We start from the raw sequence: 14691 nt of genomic DNA, 5'->3' as shown, positions 1-14691 counted from the left end.
TTGGTTTAGTTCCCAATATACAGACATGTGCAGGTGCTAGCACTTCTGCTCGGCATCTCTTCAAGCACAAATACATTTGTTCTTAAAATACTCTAATGCCAGTCATTTGTTATACTTTATTTTTGATAGGCTCTTTTTAGATGTTCGATATCATGTGAAATTAGTAAGTTATATAATAAGTCTTACAGCAAATGAGTAGAGCTGCTGATGTGAGAAAATAGACTTCTAAATTGTCCCATAGCTACCCCAGCAAAAGAAAGTAGAGAGAAAAGTAGAGTTGTCTGAAGCATGAACAAAAATACGAGCTCAATTTCTGCTTACATACTGAAATGCTACATAGGCTTCTATGCGTGCTTGTAATTCCCCCTACCTTTTCTCTTCCCCAAGAGTGGGAATAATATTTACTAATGTATTTTGAAAGTAGATTATAAAGAGTCAGCATTGATAATGTTACCTTTAAACACACAAGAATTTAAAATACGAGTGGTTGTAGATTTTAAAAATTATTGGATTATCAAGCTAGCTTGTGCTGACAGGACAAGTTTAGTATTTGTTGAGTTATCCTGACACTGAATAGAGGTCAGTTTAAGAGAGAGAATGTATCTGACAAAAAAAAAAAGAGAAGTCTCTCAATTCTGCATTTGGGCATCCAGTCAGAATAGAAGCATGCGATAGCAAATTGTGCTGAAGCTTGTGTTCAGCTCTGTTTTTATACATATTTCTAACTCATTCCTGTCAAAATACTCTGCAGAGAAAGCCAATATCATAACCTGTTATGGATAGGATTCTTTGTGAATAACAGTTTGGATACAGAACTGTGTTGTGATGGAAGGAAAGTATCCTCGTCTAGATGCTAATCAATATTTATTGAGTAGAGGTCAGTCCCCATTGTGGAACTGCCTCATTCTGGTAGCAACTTAGAAGGTAGGAATGGAATTTGCCAGGGATACCAAAAACTAACAACTATCCAACTGTTAAATAGATATACATATCTTCTCCCACATTGGCAAGAAAACTAAACTCAACTGAAGGCTTATTGATACCACTTCTTCAGATCTTTTGGAATATACAGTGAGGTTTTTCTTAAATCATAACAATTGTTTTCCTTATTTGATGTGATATCATTAGTGGAATTACTCCCACAAGTGGTTTCTCTCCAATTCTCTATAGTTTCATGAAGATATTAATATTTGTTTCCCTCATTTTCTCCTCACAACCATGAGCTGTCAGGAAAAATAGAAAGGAAGGCTGCAGCCATTCACAGAATCAGATGATGGTTGAGTGTAGAAGGGACCTCCAGAGACAGTCTAGTCCAGGTTAGAAGTCTCAACAAGAATGAAGAGTCCATAGAGAATCTGAGCAAGCTGTTCCAGTGCTCAGTCACTCTTACAATACTTTTTTTTTCCCGTTTATATAAACCTTCCATACTGATGGGATTATTTCACCCCACATGCAGGGCTTCCATTTCTGTAATTTTAAGTTAAGATTCTGTATTTTAAATTCGATCCCTTTTTTTAAAAAAAAAGCTTCTGCAATGCATCAAACATAAGGCTGGTGTGTGTTCCTCATTCACATGTTTAGGGGGTTTATAACACAAAGAGATGCTCTCGATTTATCAAATAAATGAGAACTCAGTTTAAACACCTATGTTCTGGAATTTAAGTTTTAAGGATTTTTCAGTTAAAGTTTACCTGATTATGTGTGGAGGATCCTGCAGGTGAAAAAGGCACAAAATGCCCACAACTTACATATTTGTACTTACAATAAATTTTATTGCAGGGCTTGTGAACATTTTAGTAGAAGGTAGATTGTTGCACCTTATTTCCTTCTTTCAAACTGTTGTTTTTGAAAATACAAGTTTATTACTTTCAATTCAAATTACTTTCAGTAAGCAGAACTCACTACATTTACATTGTTAATTTATTCACAAACACCATAATAGCTTGAATTAATGTGAGCTACATGTTATAATAATTAGTCATCTTTTTAGCTTTGGCAACAGATATGATAAATTATTCATGCTAGTCTAAAGACCCAGCATGTTTTTAGGTACAGAACAATAAAAACATATGAATCTTGGTTGGTCTTGCAAAGGTTAGTCTAGCCTTTCCAAATTAGAAGCAGGACATAACATTAGTTCTACCGTGTTCTTCTAACTGTATTGAAGTTTTTGGAATAGGCTGAATGTAAACTTCATTTAACAGATTCAGCTGGCAAGATTATGTGAAATTCTGATGCTTAGCAAGACTGAGGCTTGCTCCTTCAATTTTTTGTGAGTCAAGCGTGAAATACAGAAACATTCTTAAGAGTATGTTAAATTGTGTAGCTTACTGCAGAGATTAACTCATATACTTGCAAGTAAACAACTTATTTTTTAATCATTCTTCCAGTCATCACTTTCACTAATGCAACAGCACAGCATGGATGGTATTTTAGGAAATATATTCCAAATGAGCAGCGTTCTACTTGTCAGATTTAAAAGGATTTGTGCAATTATCATAGAACTGAAAACAAAATGCACAGTCCTAGTTAAAAAAATATGTCACTAGTTACACTGGCATTTGTTCTGAAAGAAGATAGTTATTTTTCTACTGCCTAGTGAGGATAAAGGCTTTTTCCCTAAGTTTGCAAGCATCCAGATTTACTTCCTGCCTATTGGAAGTATCTGTTTTCCTCTGCTCCCTGAACATCTTCAGTAGTATATGGTTCCCATTCTTTTTCCTCCACTGTTCTCAAGATCTGTTACCTAAAGGTTTTTGTTCTTGATGTGCCTCTTAAAAGCACTTCAATTCTTAGTTCATCTTTCTTCAATACTTCTTGAGACCATCTGGATTTTCATTAACACCTTTCTTTTCTGTGCCCTTCTTGTGTCCATATGTGAGAGTACAATTTGGGGAGTAATACTGGATCTTTCTTCTTCAGCAGCCTGTCTTTCAGTATGTCAGTGTGTACCCCCCCATGCACAGTGTGAATCAGTAGTCTCTCTGAAAGTTACTGAAAGGGGAATTTGTGATATTTGCATGGGGCTGAAAAGATAAAGATGTGTACAAAATTGTTTTCTTGGAAGAAACTGACACTTCAGGCAGAGCTCTCTCAGATAGTGAAACTCTGCTTCCCTTCAATAGCTATAGACTGTTTTTAACATATTTATGCAGAAGGTTCTTCCATTGGATTCCTCCACCCCACTCCACTCAAATCTTTCGCAGCCATAGAACAAGAATATTCTCCAAGGGGTAATTTCTTGTTTCTCCAGTTATTGAAAGAGAATTGAAAATAAGTTTCTTATAAGAAAGAAGATTTGGTTCAAAACTATAGGTTCTAGGTTTGTTTGTGAATGGACACATTTAGCACTGTTAGAAAGAAAGAAATGAGGATGGTGGGGCAGAATACACATCCTGGAACACTGAGGAAGTCACTCACACCTGGAGATCCAGGTGGCTAAAGAAGTTGAGCATTGTCAATTTCAGTTATTTTCATGACAGTCTCTTTTATAATAATTTGAGGAAGTTCATGTTAAAAAGCTGTCATATCCTGCCATAATTAAAACAAAGATCAATACTTATTTCTGAGCAATACATTAAATTTCAGGTTCTGAATAGCTTACAAAGACTGAACTGCTGAGAGAAAGAAGCTTTTGTTTGTCCAGAACACAAGTAGAAGAAATAGCACTCAAATAAGTGTAATTACAAAGGATTGTGACGTGCAGCTTTTCAAATAGCAGCAGCAAAGAAACACTATGAGCATTCTGACATGTTAATAGTTCAGGAAGACAGGAAAAAAGTAATAAAGATCAGTTTGAATATCCTCTTTTAAGGTTTAAGAAGGCTGTCAGTGCAGTTTGAAGATCTACTTGAGTCAATCCCTCAAAGTGTCCACCCATTTTTCTTTTGCAGTTCAAAAAAAATGAAAGAGTAATGATTGTTTACCTAAAAAGAAAATTGCTGGCAAAGTTGTGATCTGACATACAGCAACAGTGATCATAAGTATGAGCAGAGTAAGGTGCACAGTGATTCAAAGGTTTGCAGCCTTACAGAGTAGTTGTCTCCATATAGGTCTCACTGTCCCAGCTAATGCCTTAAACCAGTATTTTCCAAATCATAGTGTGCATGCTAGGAGGACTCAGTGTGGGAATGCAGAGCTGAAGCAGGTTAGTAGGTGACTGCTGAACAGGTGTTATTAAGAATGATAGTGAAAGTGGAAGTGTCTGTTCATTCTCCCCCCCTTTGTCTTTCGCTTTCTTCTTTCCTGCATCAGCTGGAACAGAGCCATTATGTGCAGTCTCTGCTGGTGCTTTTGGCAACTTCAGTGACTATCAAGGAATGGCACTTGCCAGCTTAAAGTTAAGATCCTCAGACTAATAACATTAATTTACCAGCAATACAGGCAATTTTTAAGATAAGTCTAGCCTTATAACTGAGGCCCATTTATTTTAACAGTGATTTTTATGAGTTATTTCTATAGATAATTTTTTTCTTAAAAAGAAAAAACACACTTTAAACGATTAGAATTTGGAAAATAAGTTGGAAAAAAAAGTAACTCCTAGTACTGATTTTGCTTAGTCACTTTGGGCCCACTGATGGACTACCCAGCATTACCATTTACTTAAAGACAAGAAAAACAGAACCTCAAACAAAAATACATTTCCTAGACTTGTTCCAGAGATCACATGTTGCTTTTTCCTCAGACCAAGGCTCTGCCTGCCAAACTCAAGACACTTTTTCCTCAGACACCTGCCTGCCAAACTCAAATTGGACAGAATTTGTACAGTGAACTCAACAGCTCTCAGAAAATGAAGAATTCCTTCACCAGGCTGTTGCTTCAAGGCCAGCGTTAAAGAATTTACTGATTTACTTCAACTCCTGTTGCAGCATGCAAATGAGCAGCCTGTATAGTTGCTTTTGAGAGGGTAGCTACAGACAGTCTTAGTTTAAGATAACACAATGCATTTAGCTTAGTGCATTGATGAGTTGTTGTGGCTAATCTTTCTGGTTCCTCCTCTAGTTAGATGGATGTGAGGTGTTTCTAACACCCAAGACCACAGACATTAAGGTTTTTGTGTGGCCGTATTTCTTCATGGTTCCAAAAATACCCTGAAGGTAATTATTTTGATAAGTATCACATTATCTTTGCTTAAATATATCTTGGATCTGTCAGAACTCATAGAAGAGATGTTTTCTTTCAATAACTTTTAACTTGCTAGGGAGTGAGTCCTTTTCAACCTATCATGTAATGTTATTTAATGAATACAGTATATCTTAAGTAACTTCAAGCAAACTAAATCCTGTGTGTTTGTGTAAGGACGGGAAGCAGCAGATACAGTTGCTTTAAACCCAAAAAAAGCAGCTACCATCCAGTAACAAAGAACAAACCACTTACCTCTTTCCAAGGATCAGCGCTCACTAAACACACCAAAGGCAGCAGCCTCCAACTAAACATGCTTCCCTTGCAGCTGCCAGCCCTTAAATGTGGCTAGGGAGGGGGGTGGACCCAGGGTCACACACATGGATTGCTTCCACCTGTGCTCACAGGGCTGGCAACGCCCCTTCACCAGGTGCTCAATCACTGGCTCAGGCCATGACCTAACAGTTGCCATCCAGTTTGGTTGGTAGAGTTTGTTGTTCAGGATGTTTAAGTAAAGTAAATAAAGTGATGTGGTATTAGCAAGAAAATTCAGTTCTGTCTTTTTAAAAGGCAGATTTTTTTAGCAATTCATATAATTCTGTAGTTAGAATAAATGGATTAATTGTGATACATTTGTTTATAATTAAGATATCTATAGCATATATATAACAGGTGTGAATATAACCTTTTCTTTGTAAATATGAAAGAACTGATTGTCTTTCTGGAACAGATAAAAACTTATGGAATGAAAAAGAAAGTGCAGAGAATAACAGTCAATAAACTGAATAACAGAGACAACAGAGTTAGCTACAGGCATAAATAACTGCATGGTAAGGGTAATTTGTTCTGATTCTGGAAAAGATATTTGCACTGAACTTTCCACTTATTAATACTCATTAGAATGTATACATATATACTTCATCTATGCTGAAGAAATCAAAAGCTATTTTCTAGAGTTACAGTTTTCTAAATGAATTGATGAGTCAGCTGTGTTTCAGAAGAACTTACCATAAACAGAATGTATTATGAAATTGAGAGAGAAAAAGCCATGCAGATGAGGTGATATCAAAACCCCGACGTTAACGTATTAATAGAAGTTTTCTGAACACATTAGAAGAATTAATAACCATTTCAAGAATGTTTTGGGTTGGGTTTTTTTTGGTGTGTTGTGTTTTTTTGGAACGTGTGCAGTTCTAAGAGTAATGAAACTGTCACAACAAATTATTCTTAATCACTGAACATATCAGCTCATTCTTTCAGTTGGGGAATCAATGGCATATCTGTCGATTATCCTGTCGAAAGAGCTCAGGAGTCACCAATTCTTCATAATTGCTTATATTTGGAAAGCATTTCTGTTCTAGCAATCAGATTTCCTGATTCTCTTTTAATGAACCTGACACCTCTTGCACTGCCTTTTTATGGATACTATTTAAGAAGAGTTTAGTGAGTGGGTTGGTTTTTTTTCCTTATTTATTTCCAGAAAATGATTATCAACGTAGAAAATTCCAGTATATAAAATGAAAGGTGGTTCTTCGTAGTTTATTCTCTAGGCCCAGGTAACACATAACTCTTCTTCATCTTTCGTTCTGTAGATATTTGATTATCAACTTAACTGTTTTAATGATGGCAAAATACAGTGCTCTGGATTTCACGTGATCAGGCAACCGGTTCGGTATCTCCAATTTAAAAGTAGTATGTAAAATAAAACATGAATGATATAGAAACTGTTCCTGAAAAAAGCAAATTTAAGGATCTGTGACCATGGCAAATCACAAAACCACTGATATTCCTGTGCTCTTTCTGTCTGTAAAATGTTGGAAGATGTTGGTACTACTCAGTATTTATGAAGAACAACACTTTTATAGACAAAAAGGCTCGAAGGTGACTAAGATCTAATATGCTGACATACTAATAGTTAAAATTTACCAGTTTATTCACTGCCTGAATTTTGGCCAGGATATGTAGAAATTTCTGTGAATAATAAATTGTATGGCAATTGTATGCTTTTTGCATAGCAATGTTAATGAAATACCCACTTTCCTGTTTGGTAAACTTTCAGGTTAAGTCATTTATAAGGAGAAAAAACACTTTCATTTTAAGAACAAGTGAGCCTGATAAATGAAGCATTTCTTCAACAGTCCAATGTCATTTTTTCTAAGTTCATTTTAAGCCTTGAATTGAACATTAACAAATGGTTATAAATGATTATACATACAACAAAGTGAATAGGTAATCTGAGAAGATGAGTTTATCTATACTCCTGGGTAGCTGTTACTGTTTACTTGCAATCTGGCTATAGCTACCATTGTGAGGAGAATAGTCAATCAAAGTAGAGTATATAAAATAAAATTGAAAATTGAATTGAAAGGTAATTTTACTTTCAAATGGTTTGCAAATGTAGATGTTAAGTGTGAAATGAATGCAGTTAATGGCCGTAGCTGGGAGAGTTATGCACCTGCTGATCACAGAAATATTATTATAAATGAGGTTGATTTTCCTGTTGACTACCTCATTTTTCTCAACATGGTCTCATTACTTTTCTATCACGTCTGACCCTTAGATATAAATACTCAAACACAGATGTTGTAAAAACACATTAACTCTTTATGGATTTTTTTAATATGTCTTTGAAAATCAGGAAGCAATGTAACCGAAGGGTCTGTAAGTTTTACCAGTTCCTGAATAACTCCCTTTACTCTCCCAGCAGGTAAATTATTTTATAGAATTTTAAGACCATCTTCTTTCTTCAATTTTGCCCCTTCTTCAAATGTTTCACCTCATTTCTACTGTAGAATATAAATATTTTTATTGTTTTGAATTTATTTACTGAAATAAGTTTTAAACTTCTTTAGGTGTGTTTCTAACTATATATCTAGGGTTTGCTTCTTCTTTATAGCATACAGTATACAATATAGCCATCACAAAAAGCATCTTATTTTAGATTGATGTTTCAGAGCATGATATAAATATGCATATTTTTATCTAAATGATCATGTTTGTATTGCACTTTGGAATGTAACTTAGCTGCACATTTACTGCAAAGGTACCTAATATGTTTCAGGAGGGAGAAAGATAAAAATTTTCATATGAAAATGAACTATGACATTTCAACGTATTTCTTGAACTAATATTATGAAATGAAATAAAGTTTGTCTTGCCAGTTATTTGTAGATATGCATGGTTTAAGTTCAGGCTGGTACTGCTTTGTCATGACATCTTTTCTATCAACATTTTCCATCACAAATAACACTGAGTTTCAGCAAAAATAGCATTTTTGTTTGGTGCTCCTGCAGCTACCTGACACAACCCACTTGCTCAGCCGTCTGCATAACCAAGACATGAGGGGTGGTTCAAACAACCACCACTGCCATTCTTTGGAATTCTTTGGCACCTCAATTGTGCAGCACTTCTGAGCAGCAGGAATTAGAACAGAGTGGAGAGTTTCTGAAAAATGCAGCCCTACACTTTCACCAAAGTGTATAAAAGAAGCAGCGATGGATGGAGCTGTGCCTGGATCTGGAGCACAAGTTTAGCTGTATGGCCAACTTGATGATCTTAGGGGAATTATTTCATGTTTTGCCCCAGTTTCATCAAAAGTAAAATCAAGCCTATTGTAAGACACTTTAAGATCTTGTGATGAAAGCACTTTTCAAGAGTTTGATGGTATTATTCATCCATTCATAAATATACATGCAGCTGACACTGACATCTCCTGTGGATGGCAGTGCTGAGGACTTAATGCTGTACTCCGGCACAGAAGTGATATTTTTCTCTTCAAGATGCACACAGTTTATTCATGGAATTACTGATCTCTCAAAAGGAACTGCTGGTAGACTCTTCCATTCGCTTTTGATTCACCAGCCAGTCTTACAAGGATGGATAAATCAGGCTACAAATGGGAGAGTGAAGATCCAGCAAGTTCTGGAAAGCCTCGGACCTCTTTTACTTTGTGTGATGTTCACAACATTAATGGGAAAATAAAAGGAACTCCCATGCTTTTATCTAGTAGAACCCTGTGGTATTCACTTAATTGCAGTTGTTTTGTACTGAGTGATGTCCTTTGCAAGTCTTGAATTGCCAAAAAGAGATATAAAATGTAACACGCCAGAGCTAATGCCTTTCTCACTTGACCCCAGGAATCCTGAGAACATTTCAGGATGTTTATCAGCAAATTTTGGGTGACAGCATTTCATTAGTTTAGCAGCAGGTAGTCCTTACTAATTAAAAATATTTTTGTTTAAAAAAGAAAAAAGAAGTCATCTACAGGGTAATCTCACAACTTCAATTTAAAGCCTCAAAGCCCAGAATTTAAATCATAATTATTTATGAGTAATTACTTTAAAAAAAATAATAGTGACAGAAAGTTGTTTACTCTAATTGTTTGTCACCTTCTCAGAGGGGCTGCTAATTATAGAGAAATACCCATCTGTTAGAAATGGGGTTGTTCAGAAATATAAGAATATTTATCATGATTTCCCCACAGAGATTGCAGCCTTTAAAGTCTGTTGCTCAGTATCACCGAGTGGTGGTGTGGGGCAATCTCAACGTTCTGCTGCTCACAGGACTTGGAGAAGGCAGAACATAAGCGGCCTCTTTATCAATTGAAAGCAAACCTAGTATTTGTGATCATGGCTGTGGTCTAAATCTATTACAGGCGTTCAAATTCATAAGTCCTTAGTGTCATTGTGAGATGACCTGAATAGTGAACAGCGCAATTCTGTATTATGTTTTACATTGGAAGGTGTGTGCTCAGAAAGTGAAATGAACAGACGGTCTTATGTTTAAGCTGACAAAGAGTCTATATAAAATGACAGAGGCTCTTTTCAGGAAAGGAAAGCAAATAATGTTTTTCTAGTTAGAAGGTGACAGTGTATCCCAAGATAACACGAGCTTAAGGGGAAGAAACAAGTGTGATTATTAAAGGCTACTGGGTTCTCACTTCAAACAAATTGAATTCTTTCATAGTCTAAAGGGCTATGGAAATCTAGGAAAGAGTGTAGACTGTTGAAATAAAATTAGCATGTAAAGTGATTTTATGTATGCAGGAATATAGCCACCACGGTTGAATTTGAGAAAGAAATCTCATTACTTATCTTGTAAAAAGTAATTCTTAAATTCTCTATTTGCTATCACTGACACAAAGGTTCTGCATAAGAATAATAGGGCTTTTTTGTGATTGCTAAAGATACCGGGTTATTGAATTGACAAAGATCCATCCTGTTCTCTCCTGCTTTTATTTTGCAGGATAACAGATTTAGGAAATATTAAAAGAAGATTATATTTATCAACGGTCCAGAAGGAGTTGTCTGTAACCCCTCTGCATGCAAAAATTCCTCTGTTTATGATCAGGCGCAAAATAGTACGTATTTGGGGAGTGTTCCTTTAACTGTGGTTGAGCAGACTTCTTTATCAGAAGGATTTTATATAAGTCTACAGACCTGTTGAAATTAGTGTTTGCTTCAGAGCGCAGTTGATTCGCAATATGTGTGTGTCCCACCTACTGGATGGTATCAGAGCCGCTTAATACTGTTCTCCAAGATTAATACTGTTTGTGGTGTGTTTATCTGTCACTTTTACTGTCTATTGAGCCTGTGGCCCTGTGTCTCTCATTCTTCTTTATGGTGCTCCTGTTCACACATACCTTTTCCTGTAGTAACCTTTTATAACATTTGCTGGAGCTGCAGCCGTCAATTATAGTTGATGACTACTTTCATGTGCTTCAGGTTTCTCCAGTTTCTAGAATACATAAAACACTGTACATCAACCTGATGAAAATAAAGCAATAGCCGTCACATTCTCCCCATTGTTTCCTCCCATACCCAGCCGGGGCATATGATAATACCTGTCATGATAGAAAACCTGGGAGGTTACCATATAACCTTGTAAGAACTTGAATCTTGAATACTGCTTTAGAAGAACTGTTAGAAACACAGGTGTGAGCATAGCTCTTCTGAAACATCTCAGGCTCTATCTGGAAGACATAAAGCCACAAGAAGACATATTTTGTTAGTTCTCGTTTTAGCATTATTTGCTTTATGCAAAACTTCTTTTTTCCTAGGAATATACTGGATTTCATTGCTGTCCATATCCAGATGGATACTGTAGCTACTCATTTCTGTATTACAAAAAACAACAATATGCAAGTGGAAAATGTCCATTAAACACTTTTCTCACAAGTTGCTTATTTTGAAATAGCTGCAAAATGTATTGTGGGTGTGGTAGGGAGCTGAGCTCACTGGAACTGGCAGTCAGTGGGTTGTATGTAGTGAGTCGCTTATATAAATAGTTGTTGCAAGCACAAAAAACATCTTAAATATCCAAATGTTCTGCACTGTGGGTCACAGCCTGTGAGGATCTAATACTCCACAAAGGCTTCATTTATTGAGAACTGTACACTAATCCATTTCTGCAGTGATTAGTGTTTGGGTTTCATTATTAATGTTGTTTCTTCTTTCTAGTGGTGCAATCTGTGTATTGACCTGGTAGCATTCACCAGTGAAATATTCAGAGGAGCCAACTTCCAGTCCTTGGATGGGATTACTATTTCAGCTAGCTGTAAGCTAAGGAAGATCTTCACATTAAAATCCAAGCCTCAAGATACAGCTGAAGAAAATGGTGTGTTATAATTGCTTTCTAGTCTTAATCATAACTGTTTACATTACAAAATCAAAAGCTTCCTGGTTCAAGCTTACAAAAGCTTTAACAATTACCTGACTACCTGAAAATTAAAGGCACAGAGCAGTGTATTAAATCTGTTCATGTTGGACGTCAGGTGACAAATATATGAATGTTCCTCTGCTTAAGCATCAACTTCATTAAAAGCATTTTATTGGAGAAATTCTGACACGATTTATCAAGTAGAGAACATTTTTTGACGACAGTGCCTTACTGTGATAGAAGGCAGAGTTTGGGCCAAGAAAAGGGTGTCTGAAAAGAGCATTCGGCTGCTGCGGCTTTCCTTCGTTTCAGAGTTTTGCTGTTGCCGAAGGACTTCTTTTTAAATAATCCAAGACAAAACTTGAACAGAACAGCATCGTGTGAAACTACCATGAATACCTGTGTGTGATCTGAAGTCCATTTATCCGGAAGCATCCTTGTTCACTGGGAAAGTAATGGTGGTGGCGGACCGCAAAATTAGAGATCGTATTTGTAATAGAGCAGGATATTGGGCAGAGGATACTGCTCTCCTAAGTACGATCACAGTGCTGTATCTTTTTTTTTCCAAAGGAGAGAACTTCATTCATCACGGCGATTTGCAGTAATAGATGAGGAACTGAAAAAGCACAACTGACATTATTTATTTTAGAAGAAAATAGGTCTGGTTCAGCATTCAGAAATGCAGTTTCACTCATTTTCTGTCTTTCAAAGGACACTCCAGAAAAAAAGGGCACTGGTTTCTGAAGGAGGGATGTTTAGCAGGACTGTCAGTGTAACAAAATGTGTGCTGCATTTGGAAACCAATAAGGGCGAGTATGTGATCGTTGTGATGGCTCCTGTTTGTTGTTTGTGAGCTTGGAAAAAATATGAATTCACTAAATGAGTACAGAGAAAACCCAGTGAATTCTCAGCGGAAGCTGCACTGAGAGGCGTCGCTGGCTTTAATTTAATTTAATTCCATCAGCACATTTTTTTCTCTCTCGTCCATTCTAAACAGATTTTGAAGTGTACATAAATGGTCTAAATGAGTTCCAGAATTCCAAAACATAGTTAACATAATGAGTAGACAGCTTTAATGAACTGTATGCATGGTAAAATATTGCACTTTTAATTACTGGATTATCATTTCTATGATTATTACACAGCTGGTGGGCATTAGTATTTTCTGTGTGCTTATGAATTTCCTTCTGTAGGCAAGGCTTCAAATCAGGTTTCAGCTCAAGGTTTGGCTGCATAAAAATAGCACGATGCTTCATACTCAATTACAGAAAAACAAGAGAAGTTTTTTGTTGTTGTTGTTATTAACTAATTTTCAGTTAATGATCATGAATTGATAAAGCTTTTTTTCCCATCAGATGACTGGGGCATTTCAGCTCCACTGAGTGCAGTGATGGTGTAACTTGTGAGGGTTGAGCGCTTTGCTTTACCCTCCTCAGTGGTGGGAGTAGTGCTCTCAAGGTGTACTGCATTACTCTTCTGCAGTTCTTGTATATGCTGTGTACTGTATTCTTACAGTGATAGCAAGTAGAAAGGAGAAACCGTATATACTAAGAAAGTATTTTTGAATGAGATCATTGAAATGGAAAGGGAAGAAGAATTAATCTCCTTTGCCCTGTGGTATTGAGGCATATAAGCTTGATATATGCCTCATTTCTGGCTTCCATGTAATCCGAAGGTTACATATGTTTTCTTATTGCTATGTATTGTCTCACTGTAGTAAATTATATATGGGCTTGGTGAAAAAATAGCGGTTAGTATTCATCTTGGCTAAATAAGTATGGCCACTACTGTAATACAAAATGAGACAGCTGTTTTTTTCTATTAGATACTCAATTCTTGACCCATTATTTGTGTTTAGTTTTGGAGTTATACTTTCTTCCTATTCCAGGAAAACTGGCTAACATTCTTCAGCTTACTACAATCTCATCTCACAGAAACTTGTAAGAATTTGCATCAAGACTTCAGGACGGGTTCTGACTCTGAAAACGTTATTTTGTACAGAACAACTTTCATAAACTCAGTTTGATTGGTTATCAAAGGGAAAGCAGAGACAATATGATCACATTCTACCAGTATCTGCTGTCACGAGAAGAAATAGGTTGACAGCTTTTTGGTTTAGTGTAGAAGTATAATGGCATACAAAGTTTGGAATAAAGTCTTGTCCCATTTTTTATTTGCATATGCAGGTCTTTGCTATTTGCTACTCCAGTCCCACTGAGACCACTGCCATTTTCAGATGATCAGTTTGTCTTAAAATCAGCATATCACTATTAGAATGAAAAGTGTAATTATAATAAATAATAACAAAGTGTATTTTGTGACTCTGTTTTACTTGTTCATTGACAAATCAAAGAATTGGTTTCACTTGGCTATTCCAGCCATTGGTGGTATTCTTCGGCCTAAAATCATTAACAATACCATCTTAAAAATTAGGATGTTTATGCTCTTTAAAATTAAGAATTATAGCAAATGTTACAAATGACTGTAATCTACAATATATGTTATCTAATTAACTAGAAATGTAAAGCCAATTTTCTGCCACTGTCACCTGTGAGTGAAGACAATGTTTTTTTATTCTAGATATGGATGTTGTTCCATTTACACCATGTGAGCCCACAGATGACATTCCTCGATCCTGCCAGCTAAATACAGATGTGCCACAAGTTACACAATTGCTGAACTTGGCTAAAATTCACAAGCCAGAGATAAAATGCAGGAGTTCTCCAATAACAGTGCAAGAAACAGGTATTCTGTTGTTTCGAAGTACTGTGAATGTGGTCCGTACAGCTTGCATACAGATAACAGATGTTTGCAAAAAAAGTGCACGTTATATTTTTCTGTTGTCTTCAAATAAAATATAACAACTCTTAAATTCAAGTTATTGAGTACAATAGTGTGAGTGATGTATCTGAA

General features: G+C 36.1%; 1 protein-coding gene across 4 annotated transcripts in view; it reads left to right on the top strand.

Annotated features, from left to right (window-relative positions):
• C3orf67 (C3orf67 homolog) overlaps positions 1-14691 on the top strand; it is a 62991-nt gene that overhangs the window by 11238 nt on the left and 37062 nt on the right. For all 4 annotated transcript variants that reach the window (XM_004944636.5, XM_414408.8, XM_040646342.2 and 1 more), the window contains 3 exons: positions 10366-10480; positions 11580-11736; positions 14359-14523. In XM_004944636.5, coding sequence (XP_004944693.2) covers positions 10366-10480; positions 11580-11736; positions 14359-14523 — 437 coding nt within the window. The remainder of the gene's footprint in view (positions 1-10365; positions 10481-11579; positions 11737-14358; positions 14524-14691) is intronic.

This window comes from Gallus gallus, chromosome 12 (genome assembly GCF_016699485.2).
Source record: "Gallus gallus isolate bGalGal1 chromosome 12, bGalGal1.mat.broiler.GRCg7b, whole genome shotgun sequence".
NCBI classification, from domain to species: Eukaryota; Metazoa; Chordata; class Aves; order Galliformes; family Phasianidae; genus Gallus; species Gallus gallus.
The sequence above is the reverse complement of the archived record's forward strand: the minus strand, read 5'-3'. Positions and strand labels throughout refer to the sequence as shown.